At 36.0% G+C, this 17,737-nt stretch overlaps 1 protein-coding gene across 2 annotated transcripts in view; it reads left to right on the top strand.

Annotated features, from left to right (window-relative positions):
* The first annotated feature begins 4,256 nt into the window (after positions 1–4,256).
* LOC129776068 (nose resistant to fluoxetine protein 6-like) overlaps positions 4,257–17,737 on the top strand; it is a 57,743-nt gene continuing 44,262 nt past the window's right edge. Inside the window, exon 1 of one of the 2 annotated variants that reach the window (XM_055781455.1) lies at positions 4,257–4,820. In XM_055781455.1, the coding sequence (XP_055637430.1) occupies positions 4,481–4,820 (340 nt within the window). In that variant the 5' untranslated portion in view covers positions 4,257–4,480. Of the gene's footprint in view, positions 4,821–14,721; positions 14,861–17,737 lie in introns of those variants that run through there. The other variant, XM_055781465.1, reaches the window with a different exon arrangement.

Below are 17,737 nucleotides of genomic sequence, written 5' to 3'. Positions count from 1 at the left end.
CTGTTTCTTATTGAACGGTGTCTCACGTTGTTTTCTGCCCATTCAAAAAAAGCCAGACACATATAACGATAATATATTCGCAAAATTGACACGTGACTCCTTCCAGTAGCAAATATTTAATCAATGGATTTAATAAAACCTTTTTAATGGTCATTTCGACAAGACTGTTTCTTTCAACAGTGCATTGATTCTGGTCACAACGATACTTGGAGATGGTCCTTTGGTTTGCAAATATTCTGCGCTGGATCTACTTCATGTGGTACAACGCATCAGAAGTACACATTACACAGAAGTATTGAATCATAAACTTCGGGTAGGAGGGTCGGTGCACTTGATCCAGTATTTGAGTCGTACAATACTCCAGTGACTGCGATAACCCCATAAAAAGGTTTCAAAGCAGTATAATGAGCACTCCATCCAGTTTGCGACCATCTTTGAACAACACACCTGTGTGCAGGGTTGCCATCTATTATTTTCAAAAATCAGGGAGAATGAAAATAAAAATCAGGAGAAATCAGGATAGCTCATATTGTGTTGTGCGGAAAGTTCGAACCGATTTTTGGAAACACAAACGCATGATTTCTATAGGTAAACATATATCTGTTTAAGTTTATGTGTACAGTTTTGTTCCACGATCTTTCGCCATCTTTCACACAGCTTAAAAATTAATCCTCCTAGAATATGTTTGCTTTCTTGTCGAAAACTGTTTTGTAAAAGTAAAAGAAAGATATTTTCTCTGCTGTCCATAGTGTCGAAACTCGTGTGCTTGAAAGAGTTTCACAGGGACCTTAACCTGTGATAATCGGATGGTGCAATATCCACAAGCTAAGGTGGAATAGCACATTCCAGCCAGACTCCAAAATAATTTGTCGTGTTCTCAAAAAGAAATGACGTTCGGCGTTGCTCTGATGGAACACGACGACTATCACATTGACTAATTCCGGAAGTTCCTTAAGTTTGTTCCGAGCAATAGTTGTGGGAGTGGAGCTTCGAGAATAATGAATAAATTCAGCTTCGAGATCAATTTCGAAAGATTATGCTAATGATGATGAGTTTTTGTGGAAATATCAGGAAATGTATAGACAAAGTTGCAAAGTAAGAATTAGAACTACGTGTTTTAAGTATTCAAAAAACAACAAGTAATTATTTTCATTCAAAATATAACGTTTTGAAACTCCCTTTGGGTGTGCTAATCTGATAGAGTATTTTTCTTCCCGGTCAACTTCAAACTTTAATAAATGTAGATAGAGTATCTTCGATAAAGCGGATCGCTTCGGAATATGTAGATAATTAACGAAAAAAAAAATTGAAGAAGTGCGGACTGGAGAACTTTTTATGTAGGCTATCATGGCAATTCTCAACAGGAAAACTTCGTGTTCTTATTACGGATAATTTTCATTATAATAAAGTAGAAAGTGCAAAATCAGGATGAATCAGGCTCATTGAAGAAAACTCAGGCAAAATTGAGTGTTTGTCAGGATATCAGAGGACTTATCAAAAAGCCTGGGAAATCCTGTAAAATCAGGAAGGTTGGCATCTCTGCTTGTGTGACTCAGAGACATTTCTCAGTGATCAGTTGAAGCTGCGAAAAACTAGTATACAGATTGAATAGCTCTAATAACATCACACACTGTAGATTCTTAGCGAAATCATGTTGTCCTCATAAGCCCAAAGAGTTGTTTACAAACCCTATGGACATGACTTTTTCGTTTTGCTTTCTCAACAAAAACTGCAAAACAAAACTCCTTGATTTGATCCTAACATGGTTGGTGCGGTCGATAGTCTGCGAACGGGACTTCATGAAAACTAAACCCTGGCCTTCCAGTTGTTGAAGGATGTCGTTATTCAAATCCGCAGCTTTTCCCATCCAGAACAAAAAAACTAGGAGTGGATTATATCTGCAAGCAAGGTTAACGTAGGACTACCATTGGCATAGTAATCATTTGTCTGAAATTGCATCTAAATCAATTCTCAATAAAAGGATAAATGGATATTTTGTTTTCCCAAGGAATTGTCTTGCGTTCTGTTCTAATATATACGAAATAGTATTCTTTCGTTTGAGGTCTTTTTATGATGTTCGACACTCGAAACTTCGAGAGGCTATTGCTATTTATAATGATTCAAATAGTTTGCCTTCGAAGCAGTTTTAAGCTTAGCAAGTTTTTATGGACAATAAGTAAAAAAATATAATAAATATAAAGAACTTTTGGTAAGAATAATTTTCGATAATTTATATCTCAGAAACTATGAGTCGTACCGAAATGGTGTCTTAGAAAGCCTTAAACCTATCCCTCGATTTGCACTGAAGATAGGTTCCCGACAAAACCGTGTAGAATGGAATATACGATTTTGCTATGTAAATCCGTGTAAAACGAAAAAAAAACCCAATGTGTGCTCAATTGAATCATTTATTTGAGTAAAACAATTTTAAAAATCTACCTAATGAAAATAAAAACAGCACTCCTGATGCGACGAATTCGGGAAAATCTCAGATTCGAGTAATGCAGAAATTTGTGTGCCATACAAATGGAACACAAATTTCTGCATTACTCGAGAATTAATCAAGCAAATGAAATCAAATTAGGCATGTGGAGGTTTTATGGGGAAGAAACATTACTAAGGTGGTTTGACACTCCTCCCTCCCTCCTCTAACGGTGGGCTGTCATACAAATAAAAAACAAATTTCTGCATAATTCGAAAACTAATCAAGCAAATGGAGCCAAATTTGGCATGTGAAGATTTCAGGAGGCACGAAACGTTTCTATGGTGAATAGACACTCCTCCCCCCTCTCTAAGGGGAGAAGAGGGGAGGGGTCTGGCTTTATTCTATCATATTATCTGTATCAAACATTTATTCCATGTAACGGAGAGACATGTTATTTGCAAGTGGTTGAAAAATCTTGAACGAGAATTGTGTCTGAAAATAATCTGATATTATAATGATGAGTTTTGGTATTTTTTAGTAAAAGGTAAATTCAACGGGGTCGATTAGAAGATCAATCGATGAACAGTTCTGCGATTGGACTCATGAACTTGCGCTTAGTAAAAAAACGTGAATGCTTGAAGGTATAGATAACAAAAAACAAATTTTGGACGGGACGCAGTTTGCCAGAATTTCTGCGTGCTGCGTCCCATTCGTCAGATATACTATCACCGTTCGTCATTTTTATGATAGTATAAAATATATCTGTTTCAACCTTTCGAACCACCAATGGCTTGTGGAAAACTATACCATCTGTCCATCCGTCCAATGGTAATGAACATGAACTCGCACTCGTAGTCAAAAATATGATCCTATTGTACTTGCTTTCACATGAACCACAAATATACATTTTTTAAGTTTTCCAAAATTTGTTATTTTATAAACCGTGTAAATGTGAAATCGTGTAAAACAGATATCGTGTAAATAGGGGGATAAGTGTATTTACAAAAAAACTTTAATTTGCAATATCTGGAATATGTATTTTTCAATTTTTCTTGAATTTTTTCATATAAAATAGAAGTCATGTAGAATGTTTGAAACATTAGTTCAAGATAGTAAAACTATTTTTGACAAACTTTGTGGAAACAATCATGTTTAGCCTCAAATTATGACTTTTTTTTACTTTATTAAAGAGATTCTCAGCCAAGCTCCTTCTGAATGAAGCCATTCTCGAGATATTAAAAAACAAAATATTTCTAATTTTTTTTTTTTTCATTTTTTAAGTTGGTACTACTTTCAGTGGCTTTGATGTCAATTTTGAGTGCGATGTGTCATTTAGTTTGTTTACAGCGTCATTAAGAACAAATTAACCTTTTTTTTTTGCTCTGTGACTTTCGATATGAATAATTCTACTGGTCAACGATATTGTGTGAAATTTTGTTTTGCAAACCAAATTTCTTGTGCCGAAACATTGATAAAGTTCGAGAATAGGGACTATTCTCAACTATTGCTCAACTTTTTTTTACGACATGGATGTGGTTTGGAAGCAATAATCCTGTTTTAGCGCATAAATGCATGACACAATGTCAACGGTGAGAAACAAAAAGATTTGCTAGTTTCTGTTGACTTCCCCGGATGTTTCCGTATTTGTCAAACCCCCGACCGATCCTCCAATCGGTGCAGCGTAAATAATCGTACAGCAAACAGCACGAGAAGATGATGATCATGAATTGTCTCCGTCTGTACAACCGTACCACTGGATAATCCGCAATCCGCGCCCGCTCGATCATCGGATATGCCGTTCACGGATTTGCGATTGCGAGTTGACAACTGCTCACAACTGCTCGGCTTGTGGGGGGCGCTCCAGCCCGACTGTCGTGCGCGTGAGCCGGTCAGTCCCTATCAGAACGTGGCACGGATTGCACGCGAAACGCGCTTTTTATGCGCCGTCGTACAGGTTGGACCAGGTAGCTCCCCACAGACAGGTGAACAATCAGTGAAAAACAGCATCAGGGATTTTTCATGTTTCCATTGGTGTGAGCAGCGTGGGAACAAACAATGGCTCTGGGGAAAACTGCAACTTTTTGCGCCGTGTTTACGCTTCTAGTGGTAGTGGCATGTGTTAATTGTGATGAACTACGCGTCGGTGGTGATGACCAGGTGCAATCGGACATCAGGAAAATCCTTCCGCGGAATGTTGGTGCTAGTGCAAGTGACTCCAGTGGGAATGGGACGAAAATGAGAGTGCTGGGGGATTTTGGAGTATTTGGTTCAATCGATCGTGCACTTCTGGAAGCTTTAGAGCAAATGATTGGTAAATTGGAAGGAGTGGGTTGTCGGAGGGATTTGAATCTTACACTGCAGGCGATCCGAAGGAAGGAACCGTGGGCGATTGCGAGTAAGTTCACTTTATTCTATAGAATGACCGGTGTGAGGCAATATATCATTAGGAATTACCGAATAATATTATACGAGAAATAGTTTCATCAACTATTGTGTTTATGTAACTTGTTAGCACATCGCTCAAAAAATATTGACATTGCATCTTTGTATTAGATTGTTCACATAATTCTATACTAATTTATATGTTATCGAATTGTTCTCTTTGTGCCCATTCAGAAAAAATATCTGTCATGCCGACTCTGAAAAGCTCGTTTGAACTTTTGGTTCACAATTCAACCTCTTGCGAGATACCACCTAATAAAATCCACCTCAATTTGAATAATTATGCGGCGACCTGTCGCAAGCGAACCTGTTGTCTACCGATTGCCCTGTTCGTGGAAATGAACCCTTCGTTAAGTAAGACCAGCGTTAGCAAGGTTAGCAAGGCAAAAATTTCCGCTTATTGTATCATTTTGGTTCCACGGGATTGCTATCAGCTGTTGCATTTACCAACCTTCAACATTGAATGAGAACTCGTGGTGTTCTGTTTCCACTCAAAGTATTAGGTGTTTTCCCATTTCCAAAACTATTAAATTTATGCTAATTATGCTTCTAATTCTTGTACTTCAATCGACTTATTCGATATGGATCTGCAAAAAATACATGGTGGGACAGTTATGAATAGAATATCAACATGGGACAATTGAGCTCGATGTTGTTTTTTTAAAAATTGGGAATAAACTATATGTTTTTTGTGTTTTTCCGTATAATTATGCATAAAAACAATGTTTTATGAAGAAAAATGAAAAACGTCAAAAAGTAACATGGGACAACTATGCGTAGAACGGCAGCATAGCTCTGCACTAGCATAGTGAGAGCAGTCACTTACTGTGGGGGATCTAGTGAATTTGGGCGTCGGAAATTGGGGTTGTCCATATCAGTTTTTCATTGTGGGAGCTCAAACGATTCCAACGCACTTTCTTCGCCCGAGCTAGCGACTGACATTTAGCTTTCTCAATGATTTCTTGTTTCCATTTGTCATTGAGATGCTGTCTCCACTGACAGAGTTGAATAATGATTTCAGACTTGAAACTTGTACAGTTTTATTGATTGATTTTTCTATTATAGAGACTATAAACTAAAGAATGATTTTTAAGCGTTAGATTTTAATTTACAGAAAAAACGCAGAAAAATTGTAAAAAAAGTCACAGGAGGGTTGTGTCCGAGACACGACCGCATAGTTGACGTAGGATTCCGTTAGGCTATCTGTTTATTTTGGATATCTTTGAAAAATTACATCGTTAAACTCTTTGATAATGATTTGGTGCCTCTGAAAAGGGTCCTTTGTTTAGTTGTTGGGTAGTGTTTGTTCACTCCACCAGTGTTTACCGAGTGACGATGATAGAAGGATGGTAAACAGTCGGCGGATGATGCGTATCAGATAAAAGATACCGAAGTGAAGCGAGATATGATGAAAACCGGCTTCTGTGATCCTAGACGAGATGCCACCTGTGTTATGTTTGGATGAAATAAAGAAAAAAAAAACTCACCAATGTAATATAAGATGATTACCAATACCGAACACAATTATGAATTTTTCTCATTAGTAAAAACATGTTACTTTAATATAGAGAAAACATATTTGAAATAGAAAGGCAAATTTTCTTTTATAATTTTTACTTTCTGTGTATTCATTCAACCCGATGCATATTAATTGAACTAACAACAACTAATACTATGTGTAGAGCATATGGAAAATCACTTTTTCTAATATTTCTTCACTTTTCCAATTTTTCTCACCATATAAAATTTCCTTGGGTGAAAATGAACACAACAAAACAGACAGCTTAAACCAAATGACCCGTTCTCGAGCGGGAACACACCTTGGTTTTTATTTATGAAAATTGAAATAAATCGTTTCATATATCAAGTCATTTATAACACAACTGCTACCATATACAATTTTACACTTACACTTGTGCTAATTTTTTTACAATACACGATCGTTCATTGATATGAAATTTTACGAAGCAACCAACATTAAAGTTCCAAATTTAAATTTTATTTGCTAGAATCAATCGTATCACTCATCTACTTGCAAAATCAAAATTCCCCCGACTTGCACATATTTGCAATGCCGATTTCCCCCGGGCACCTTAGTTTTGATATCTCTGTTAAGGAATACAATTTCGGTAGGAACAAAAACTCCCCCTTCTTTGATGTATTTGCAATGTCGATTTCCCCCAGGCAGCTTGGTTTTGATGTCTCTGTTAGGGACCCGCCGCATGTGTCGTCAATTTCGACCAATCAGAAGTGGGTCTTTCCGTTAGGACAGGGGTTGAGATTTTTCAATTGTTCGATAGTTAGTTTCATGACATATATTATTTTCTTCAATATAAAAAAATTGTTATGGAGTACCGAAATCGACTGACGCAAAAATTTCATTAATCCATCATGAAATGACTGAGCAATAAGCGTTTAAAATTGGACAATTTTCACGATGTGCTCGATTTCAGATTTTCAATTTGTACCCCAATATGTTCCCGAAAGACGTAATCCTACGTCAAAACTAATTATTGGAGGTTAACGATCAAGATTATTTCATGTAAATGTTGGACATGATTAGGTTCAAGGTAATCCATACGTGAAGTCCATGTTGAGCACATTGGCAATCAGATTTAGCTCGTGTATTTTGGGCAGTAAAAAGTTGGTAATTATTGCACGCTAGCGATCAAAATTGACAGTAACGTGACTCTCATCTCCATCTTATAAGAAATACGAGCCAATGATTCCTACGGACCACAAACCGAACCAAACGGTACATTTTTCGGGATGCATCGGAAGCCCTTGTATCGTTTTGTCTCATATTCCGAGTAGTCTCAAATTCCGAACACTTCATATTCAAATGTAGATTTACCAAACTTTTATTTTATAAATAACTAGCTGACTCGGCAAATTTGTTTTTTTGTTATCAACACCTTCAAACATCCACGTTTTCTTACTATGAGCAAGTTCATGGGTCCAATCGCAGAACTGTTCATTGATTGATCTTCTAATGGACCCCATTGAATTTACCTTTTACAATAAAATTCCTATTTCTCAAAACTCATCATTATAATATCAGATTATTTTCAGACACAATTCTCGTTCAAGATTTTTCAACCACTTGCATATAACATGTTTCTCCGTTACATGGAATAAATGTTTTATACAGAAAATATGATAGAATAAAGGCAGTCGGACAATTCCTTCCTCGAGTTCTGCTCTTATTAACACATCCAGCGATCCTTTTTTTTTGGTGTAGATAGAAGAAGAGATAGGAGTGCGTTTCATCACATTAAAATCCATTTCCAGTTTCGAACAAAGATCAATTCGCTCGCGCAAACATCCAATGGACTAACAGCACTTGTCACTATGTAATTGTAGAACATATGGGAATTTAATTTTAATTGCTTGATTAATTCTCGGTTAATGCAGAAATTTGAGTTTCATTTGTATGGCAGCCCCCCCTTAGAGAGGGGGTGGAGAGTCTAACCATCATAGAAACATTTATTGCACCCTATAATTTCAATATGCCTAATTTGGTTGCATTTGCTTTATTAATTCTCATGTAATGCAGAATTTTGTGTTTCATTTGTATGGCAGCCCCCCTTAAGAGAGGACGGAGGTCTCAAAATATCACGAAAACCTTCCCCGGCCCCAAAAACCCCTACATACCAATTTTCACGTTGATCGGTTCAGTAGTTTCCGGGTCCATAAGAATCAGACATACAGACAGACAGACAGACAGACAGAAATCCATCTTCATATATATAGATTGAATAATGAAAACCCTGACATCCTTTGGGATAAAGGCCACATTTTAACATTATTTAGAGCTCCCGCAGACTGCATACTTTTTATCAGCAGACAGTTTGGTCAAATTGGCTGACCCAACTGAATCGGTGTAATGTGCGCACATGCATAAGTCGGCAGAAAAAAAATAGTCTGCAATCTGCGGGGGCTCCTCAAGGTGTCGATACAGCCTATACTGCCCATGTTTGTATAGGAGACGTAAACGACAAAATGAACAAAATCGACTTTTTCGCCGTTTCGCATTCTACACAATGTAATACGTTTGCTCAACATGCAAACAAACATTTTTTGCTCGAAAACATTTGAGCGATTTTGAAAAAACATTTCCGAAAAATCACTGTTTGTCCGCATAACAGACGTAGTTCCACATACTCAGCATTTACTCATACCGTTGGAGTAAGTCACTCCACCATCTTCATGCGATTGATCGTGATATCGGTAAATCATTTTAGCAACAATTACCAACATTGGAGATGGCCTTTACAAATTCAATTAATTGAAAAAAACACGAACCTGCTGTTATAATCATATCCCAGAGTATTCTTCAGGAAAAAAGTACTATCGTAGACTCGCAACAAATCAAGAGCACCTTTTCCAGACATTTCACTAAATTTCTTCCAAAACTTTTTGATTTTATCCGATAACAACTGAAACCACCGACAGAGACGTTTTGACTTTTACCGGAATTGTAAATACTAGCGCTACAAACAGAGCAACCTGGTGATTACGTCTAGCTATGCGGACAAATGTTCATTGAAAGATTGATTGTCCGCATAAATAGACGCAAGCGTTTTCCAAATGGAAAAAAATATGTTAAAATCCGCAAAATCACCCTCTTTTTGCCGATAATTTCCTTCAACTGGACTGATCATTTCATCGGAAATTTGTATGGTTATGCTTGTAGGCCAAAAAACAACAAAAATGCGTTTTCCCAACACCAATGGTGTTGTCGATTACGTCTCCTATGCAATCATGGGCATTATAATTTAGAATATAACGCATTTGCGAAAAAGTGACAGTCAAAACCAATGCTAAAATGTTTGCGCTAGCAAATTCTGTCAAAAACAAACATCGTTAGTTTTTCAGTTTTTGTAGTTTTTTCAACGATGTTAATTGCTAAAAAGTTAAGAATCTACGATAAGTGGATGAAGAAATGATATTTTATGCAGAAATCTTATTTAATATTAGTATTGAAGTAGTGTTCGGAAGATGAATCAAGTTTCTACGCATGATTTGAATTCCGAACACTTCATATTTAAATGTAGATTTTATAAACTCTTTTGTTACCAAAAATTAAATAATCAAAACCCTGACATTCATTGCGTTATATACTTCATTCTAACATCATTTATAGGTATCGATACAGCCTATAATTTACAATACTAAACATTTGCATGAAATGTGAGTGTCAGAACCAGTGATAAAATGTTTGCGTTATGAAATTCCGTAAAAAAACAAGCATCGTGAATTTTTCAAGTTTTTTAGATGTTTTATCTACAGGAAACCCTGTTTTTGTGCGGTACAGGTCGGACTCGATTATATACAGACTCGATTATATACAGTTTGGAAAAAAAATTTTTTTTTATATTTCAAATATGGCTTATTTCAAGAATAAATGTAACCTTCCAGCGTTAAGGTGAAGTTTAAGTGGCTATTACATGTACAGTGGGGTGAAAATCGTGATTATTGAAGATTTTGCTTGAATTTTCACCAGGAATTGTTTATATCGATATTGCAGCGAAATTAAGAAAGATAGAAGTTGGGCGTCAAAGAACAAATTGTAGAGTGGTTAAAGAACTTCAATTTAAATGATAGAAACAATCTAGTTTATTATAATTTTTTAGGATAAAATTAATAATAACACATTAAAATTATTAACTTTTAAGTTTTTCACTCTCAAAATGTTATTAAAATCCACTAATTTAGTTGTTCCACTACTATATCCTGTACTCATCTTTCAAATGAAAGCATTAGAATCGTCTTCCGTAGCGTACATTTTTATGTAGATCCAGTTTGAGGCAACAGATTCCGAAACAAAAAAATAAGTTCTATAACTCTGTCATTGTTGAAATTCGAACTTATGCGTAGGAGGATTTTTTTCATCAAATATAATCGTCTATCCCCTCCTGAGATAATCTGGATAAATTTTTATTTTCAATTGAGAAAGGTGTTTTCTGATTTTAAGGGGATGAATCAAGATCAAAATTCCTCTTTTATTTTCAACAAAAACGAAAAATACATGAAAAAAAAAACAATTTTTTTGACTCGATTATACCCAGGATTCGATTATATACAGTGAAAAGAAATCAAAAACTGTATATAATCGAGTCCGCGCTGTATATGAAAAGAGGCATATTTGACGAATTTATCGTCCATTTTGTTTTTTGACGTAGGACGTAGGTATTTGTATTGGTAAATATCATACACTGCATGATTTTCATATGTGTGTGTGCATGCGTTGAGCGTAAACAAATGTTTTTGTATTTTTAAAGTGTCAATTTTCTATAAGACCAGTTACGTTTTCCATTGTTTTAGTTAGTTTGATTAATAAATCTGAAAAATGCCGAAAGTAAAAGTGCTCACGGATAGTGAAAAGGATAAATCGATGCATTTCACCCAAAAAAATGTTGGAATTAGAGAAATTGCTCGTCGGATTGGACGATCCCATCAAGTAGTTTTCAATTATTTGACGAATCCTCAAGGATACGGTAAAAAGGAGAGAGCTCCACATAATTCGAAGCTCCCTGACCGGGATAAGTGGGAAATAGTTAGAACAGTTGCGAATACTTCAAAATCGCGTATGCAAATTAAGCAATTTTTGAATCTAAATGTTTCACGGGAGACAATTCGTCAAATTTTGGTGAAAAGTACTTACATAGTGAAAAGTACTTACAAAGGTGAAAAGTACTTACAAAGGTTAAAGATCCTAATCTTACACCATCTCACATCGAAAGACGTCTGAGTTTTGCCAAAACACACATGGATCAACATTGGGGCATGGTATGTCACGATAAAGAAAGTATATTTCGCTAAATACCATAACGAAACTTTGCTAGGTTATCTTCAGTGACAAAAAAAAGTTCTATTTGGATGGTCCTCATGGTTTCAACGGGTACTGGCGTGATTTGCGGAAGGAGGAACAGTATTTTTCGACCATGAATTTTGGAGGAGGCTCGTGCATGGTATGGGCGGGATTTTGTGCAATCGGAAAGCTCAAGATAGTTTCATTCAAGGTTTAGTTTCATTAAGGATTACATACATGTTCTGAAATCCTCTCTTCTACCGTTTTTGCGTGGATATCGTCACAAAATATTCACATCTTAATTTTTTGGACTGACTGGTTCGCTCTGTAGACTTGAATCCTGTTGAAAATCTTAGGAGGATCTTTGTACGCAGAATCTACACTGAAGGAAAGCGGTACACCACGATTGAAGAGCTCAAGGTTGCAATTTTGAAGAAATGGAGAAATATCGAGAAGTCCGTTCAGAAAAATTTGGTAAATAGTATGCCAGCACGGATTATCCAGGTTATTAGCCCAAAATGGCAAGGTTGCCAATTATTGATATGTAAATCAGGCAATAATTTTGAACTTTTTATTGATAATACACATGAATTTTTATATGGTCTTATAGAAACTTGACAGCTCAAATTATCATATTTAAGCACAATAAATAAACAAACAATTCTTTTGAACGAAATTGACGTTAAATATACTTTATTCTAAGCATTCTACAATGTATGAATGTATCTTGTTTAAATTCTAACCGTTTGTGTTGCAACGAAATATAATCAGGGTGGTCTTATAGAAGTTAGACAGAGTGTATACTGGGGTATAAGTTCAAAGTTTCGAAAGCGTTAAAAGCTCCTAAATAACTGAACGAACGAACGTATGAAAAACACTTCATTCGAAAGATAAAATGTCTACGCGTTATAAACTTGTTACTTTTAGATCCAAAACCCAGAAGGGAATCCATCGGGAGCAGAGTGATATCACAATGAAAAAGCGATCAAGAAAGTACAAGCAACGTAAATTGTTTCTGCTTGAGGAATCGGAGCAGCCGCCACTCACACACACACAAACGCGCGCGCGCAGCTCTTTTCGTTTGGCGGTCATCGAGTTAGCATTAACCAATGGCGTGAAGCGAGCAACGAGAAGGAACCGAAAAGATGTCATCATTGCTAAAAAACATTTTGAATTTCTATTCTGAATTTCTAGCCATATAATACTGCGAACAGATACATTTTGTTTTGTGATTTTTCAATCAATTCTTCCCCTTCAGTAAAATATTTTCGTATAAAATGAGAAAAGGAAAATGTTTCGCATCGCGAAAATTATATGATTTTCCAGCGTTTTTTTATTTTCCATCCATATAATACTGCGACCAAATACATTTTGTTTTGTGATTTTTCAATCAAGTGCAATTAACAGAAAAGCTTCTGAAGATTATTCTTCCCCTTCAGTAAAACATTTTCGTATCCAATATTGGATGTATAAAATGAAATATTCTTTCATTCAATCATTCTGAATGGATGCAACTTCAAACAAATGATCACTAAACCAACGATAGTCCTACGTCAACCTTGCGGTTATACCACAGCTATAACCCACTTCCTGTTTTTCGATGGTTTATATGCATTTCAGTGCGAATAAAGCACATTTGCGTCTAAATTATCCACTTCTCAAATCATTACCATCCTTCCATCAAATGCTCAAAGTTGCGCATGACATGATTACTGATAGCAACAAGTTTCGACATACAACTAAAAGCACAAGATATTTGAACACATTATTTTCAGACAAATACGGCAATAGTTCACAAATTGGGGTACAAGTACAATCCAATTCTGGGGCAACAATTTAAAAAGACCATTTCTAGAGCAACATGTCAAAAGGGCCTATCTTCTTTGATCGATTCTCTTCATCTACATTCTCTTTCATTAATAACTCAGCGGTAAAAGCATTTCCTGATGTGTTCTACGATAAGGAGTGTGAAAGGGAACCTCGTTTATCAAACTACATGGCAAAACTAGAGCAAAATCAGTCTGAAAGGCCGTGGATATCGAAAGAGAAAGTCGATGAAGAGAAACGATCAAAGAAGATAGACCCTTTTGACATGTTGCTCTAGATTTGTTGATAAATGTTTGTAAACTCTTTTCTTGCAAACCTAGGTTGGAGGCGAAAACTAACGAGAGTAAAATTGATTTTCTTACAGCGAATTCGTTTGTGTTCAATTCCAATCCCAGTGCCACACTAACTGCTGTCAAAACGTTTTTTTATTCACTCAGTCCCATCCCAGTTTCGCACTAGGTTCAACCCGAAAGCTGTTAGTTTCGCACTCGGGTTCACCAATACAACTATACTGAACTGTGAAGTTCCGAGTATTGTTTTGGAAAATCTAAAAAAAAAGACAATGAAAATGGAAAACCTGCTGCTTTTGCTTATTTATTTTTGGAATCGTAATCTAATTCGGATTCTGATTTTGAGGAGTATATTCGCGTAGACGGCATTAAGCTTCTTGTGTTTTCATTGGAAGGCGAAAATAAAGATGATGATATTTAGGTGGAATGAACATGCATTCAAACTCAAAATTATGAATGAAAATTTGCTTTAACGCATCGAATATTTATGTTGTGTGATGAAATAAAAGTTTTTTTTTCCGAAATTGCAAGAATATATTGAACGAAAACTGTGGCTGATGATGATTTTATATTATAATAGTAATTATTTGTGGAACAAACAGGAATACATCGACAAATGGTTAAGTGAGTGTCAGGACTACATGTGTTAGGAAATCAAACAGTATGAAGCAGAAATTTTCATTCAAACTTTTATATTTTTACACTGCACTTGGCCTTTCTGATCTGATAGAGAACAATTTACCTCCCAAACACTAATACCGCCACCAGACGTCGACACTGTACATTTGTCATCGCAAATATAAGCAAATCAGACTATATAACGCACACCAACAAACCACCGCATTCGTAAAACTGAAAACGTTTTTTTTTTTATTACAGAGTCAGTTTGGCACTAACTCGGTTTTAAAACGAATTCGCTATTAGACAGGTTTTGTGTGGAATGACGTATGAATTCGTCAGCGGTTCTTAAGATGAAGGTGGAAGCTAGCCATTGTAGTTGTATAGGTGAACCCCCGTGTAAAAATGGGGTAATAGTGTTTGTGAGAGAAGAGCAAAGCACACGTAAGTAGATCAATTCACTTATCAGACTGTGTGGCGCTTCATTGACACGAGACTTTGAATACATTTGAAAAAAAAACAAAACAATTCTATACTAAAGTAAAATGTATGAACGATACATTCCGATGAACAATTACAAATATGAATAAATATAGAAGGTGCATTTGCATATGAAGTAAAATTCTGATTATACGCGAGCGTAACATGAGCAAATTTATAACACATGCGAATTGGGGTTTTCGGTATCAACATGTTCTTCCGCATAGTGACTCGATGTTGATAATTCCTTAATATTTTCCTTCGTTGATACAATACAATTTTATTACCCAATGTTATAGTTGCTAAAACTTGAATTATAGACCCATTAAACGTAAAAATAATAATTGTATTGATATCAACACAGCTGTTTCGATGATGTTGTTGATCATCGATGATGTTATAGCTGTTTCGATGATGTTGTCTGGCATCAGTGTCGAAAAAATAACGATGCTTTCACCAATGCAAACAAAACCATTGCCGAAAATTGAAAAATGAAAATTTAATTTAATTTCAGAGCACTAGCTCAGGTTTTCCGACGTTTTTCACTATACAGTGCGACAGCAGATGAAAATAAAATTTCTTGTGAGTAATCGATTAGAGTTTGGTTGATATTACTTGATGGGAAGTGTGCGAAAACGATCATTTTCTTCAGACTGTTTCGCAAAATTCTTAATTTTCGGGCGAGGGGTGAGGGAGGGAGATGAAAGAAATGAGCGCCATTGTGGCAGCCATTTGTGGCTAGCCTTCACCTTAAAGACACCTGAACGTCGCCTTGTAGAGGGCGCTTTTGTCGAGTGACCAAGGCATCCTCCCCCATCATCTTAAACTGTCACCTGGTATATGTGGACAGTCCCTTTTATGGACCCTAACTTCCTAACTTAGATACGAGGAACATATCATTTGCATTTTTACTGTTCAGAATTTTAGTCAGTGACATATTTTTAGTTTTTCACCATGAATATTTATTTGTAAATCAATTTTATTGTAGTCAAATGAAAAAAAAGACTATTGTATCCAAAAATCAAACTAATTTAGCGGAAAAGTACCATTTTTTAGTAATGGGACATTGTTTCATCTGGCCAAATATGGCAAGTTTGCTTATTAATGTATCCGTCAATCAAAAAATGTGCTTCATCGTTAAGGACAATTTTTCGATTTATCATACACTCGACAAACAAATTACAGAAACGAAGTGCGAAGCCTAAATTCCATTTTTTTTAAATTTTTTTAGACTATATGACGAGCACATTTTGAGTGAACAAAAACATCGGGAAGAAGTAAAAATTCGAATTCATTCTGTTTTTCCATACTTTTTGTAGACTAACACAATTTCTTGTTAACCAACTCAATAGCAAATCCAATATACCTTATCAAACAGCTTTCATCAGATTGCAAGAACGTTCTATTTGAAAAAAACATTCAATAAATAATTATCGCACCGCAAACCGAAAGATAGTTTTGAAAAGTTTAGTAAATTCTGTATAAACCGAATTTGTCATTTTGGCGACAAATCCCCTAAACTCATGTGAAAGTTTCATATTGATACGTTCAGCTCTTTTTTTTCTAACCGATCGATCAAAGTTTGGAGTAAATGAGAGGAGCACTTCATCGCAAACTGTAACACAACTACAGAATGCTATGCGTGTCCTGAGGAATGTTACGATAAATGGTAGATTTATCGTAACATTCGTTTTCATTTAAACAGAAAAATCTCTGTATGAAGAGGTTATACAGGAACGTTCTAGAAATTAAATGAAAGCCGTTTGATAAACTTTATTGGATTTGCTATTGAGTTGGTCAGAAAAAAAAAGTGTTATTCTACAAAAACGTTTGAAAAAACTGAAACGATTTTTTATTTTTTCCGATGTTTTCGTTCACTACATCTACATACAAAGATATAAAAATGTGGTTGTAAAATATACAAAAACTTGAAAGCTGAAGCTTCAAAATGATGTATATTCCATCTCCATGCGTTGATTTTTTTTTCGAAGTTACAACATTTCAATAATCACCTATAAATTTCGATATTTAGTATGTCCACCTTCATTTCGGATCACTTTGAAAACTCGATTTGGCATCGAGTCAGACAGCTTTTTAAGTGTTGCCATATTGATTATAGCCCAACATTCCTGAATTACTGCCTTGAGACTGGAAATGTTGTCAACGTGTCATCCGTTTGCATAGACCATCTCGGCCAAGATTCTCCATAGGTTCTCTATGGGATTGCAATCGACTGCCAGCAGGTCATTCAAGAAGTGAAATGTTCTCCTCGGCAAACCATGCCTTCGATTGCTTGGAAACATGGATCTATGCATAATCCTGCTGAAAAATTGACATCCTCGGTAGCGTTATTCTCAATATGGCCAATCAAAACGTCCTCCAGTAATTGAAGATACTTTTCGGAGTTCATTCGGGTGAAAATGAAACAAATGAGAAGCTTGCTGTGATAGGAAACGGCTCCCCACACTGTCAAACTTCCGCCCCCAAAGTTTCGCTTCGATCTCACGACATGCCGTTGACTTAAATTGTACCAATAGCAATTGTAACAGTCCGGACCATCCAAATTGAACTTTTTTCGCCGGAAAATACAACATTTTTCCATTCTAGTTTCCATTCCATGTATTGCCGGGCGAAAATGAGATAGTTCTACTTATGGGTGGCGGTCAGTTTCGGCTTCCCTTGAAGTTTCTTCCACATGATGTTTGGTGACTCATTCAAGATTCGCGCAATATGCCTCTTCGTTACTGGAACAACCGATTCTGCCTTAATGTATGAGCAGGACATCGTTTTCTGGTTGCTTCGTGTGTTATTCGACCTTAAAGACGCAAAGTAACATTGGTG

This window comes from Toxorhynchites rutilus, chromosome 1 (genome assembly GCF_029784135.1).
Source record: "Toxorhynchites rutilus septentrionalis strain SRP chromosome 1, ASM2978413v1, whole genome shotgun sequence".
Classification (NCBI taxonomy): domain Eukaryota; kingdom Metazoa; phylum Arthropoda; class Insecta; order Diptera; family Culicidae; genus Toxorhynchites; species Toxorhynchites rutilus.
Note: the sequence above shows the minus strand (reverse complement) of the source record. Positions and strands in the feature narration are given on the sequence as shown.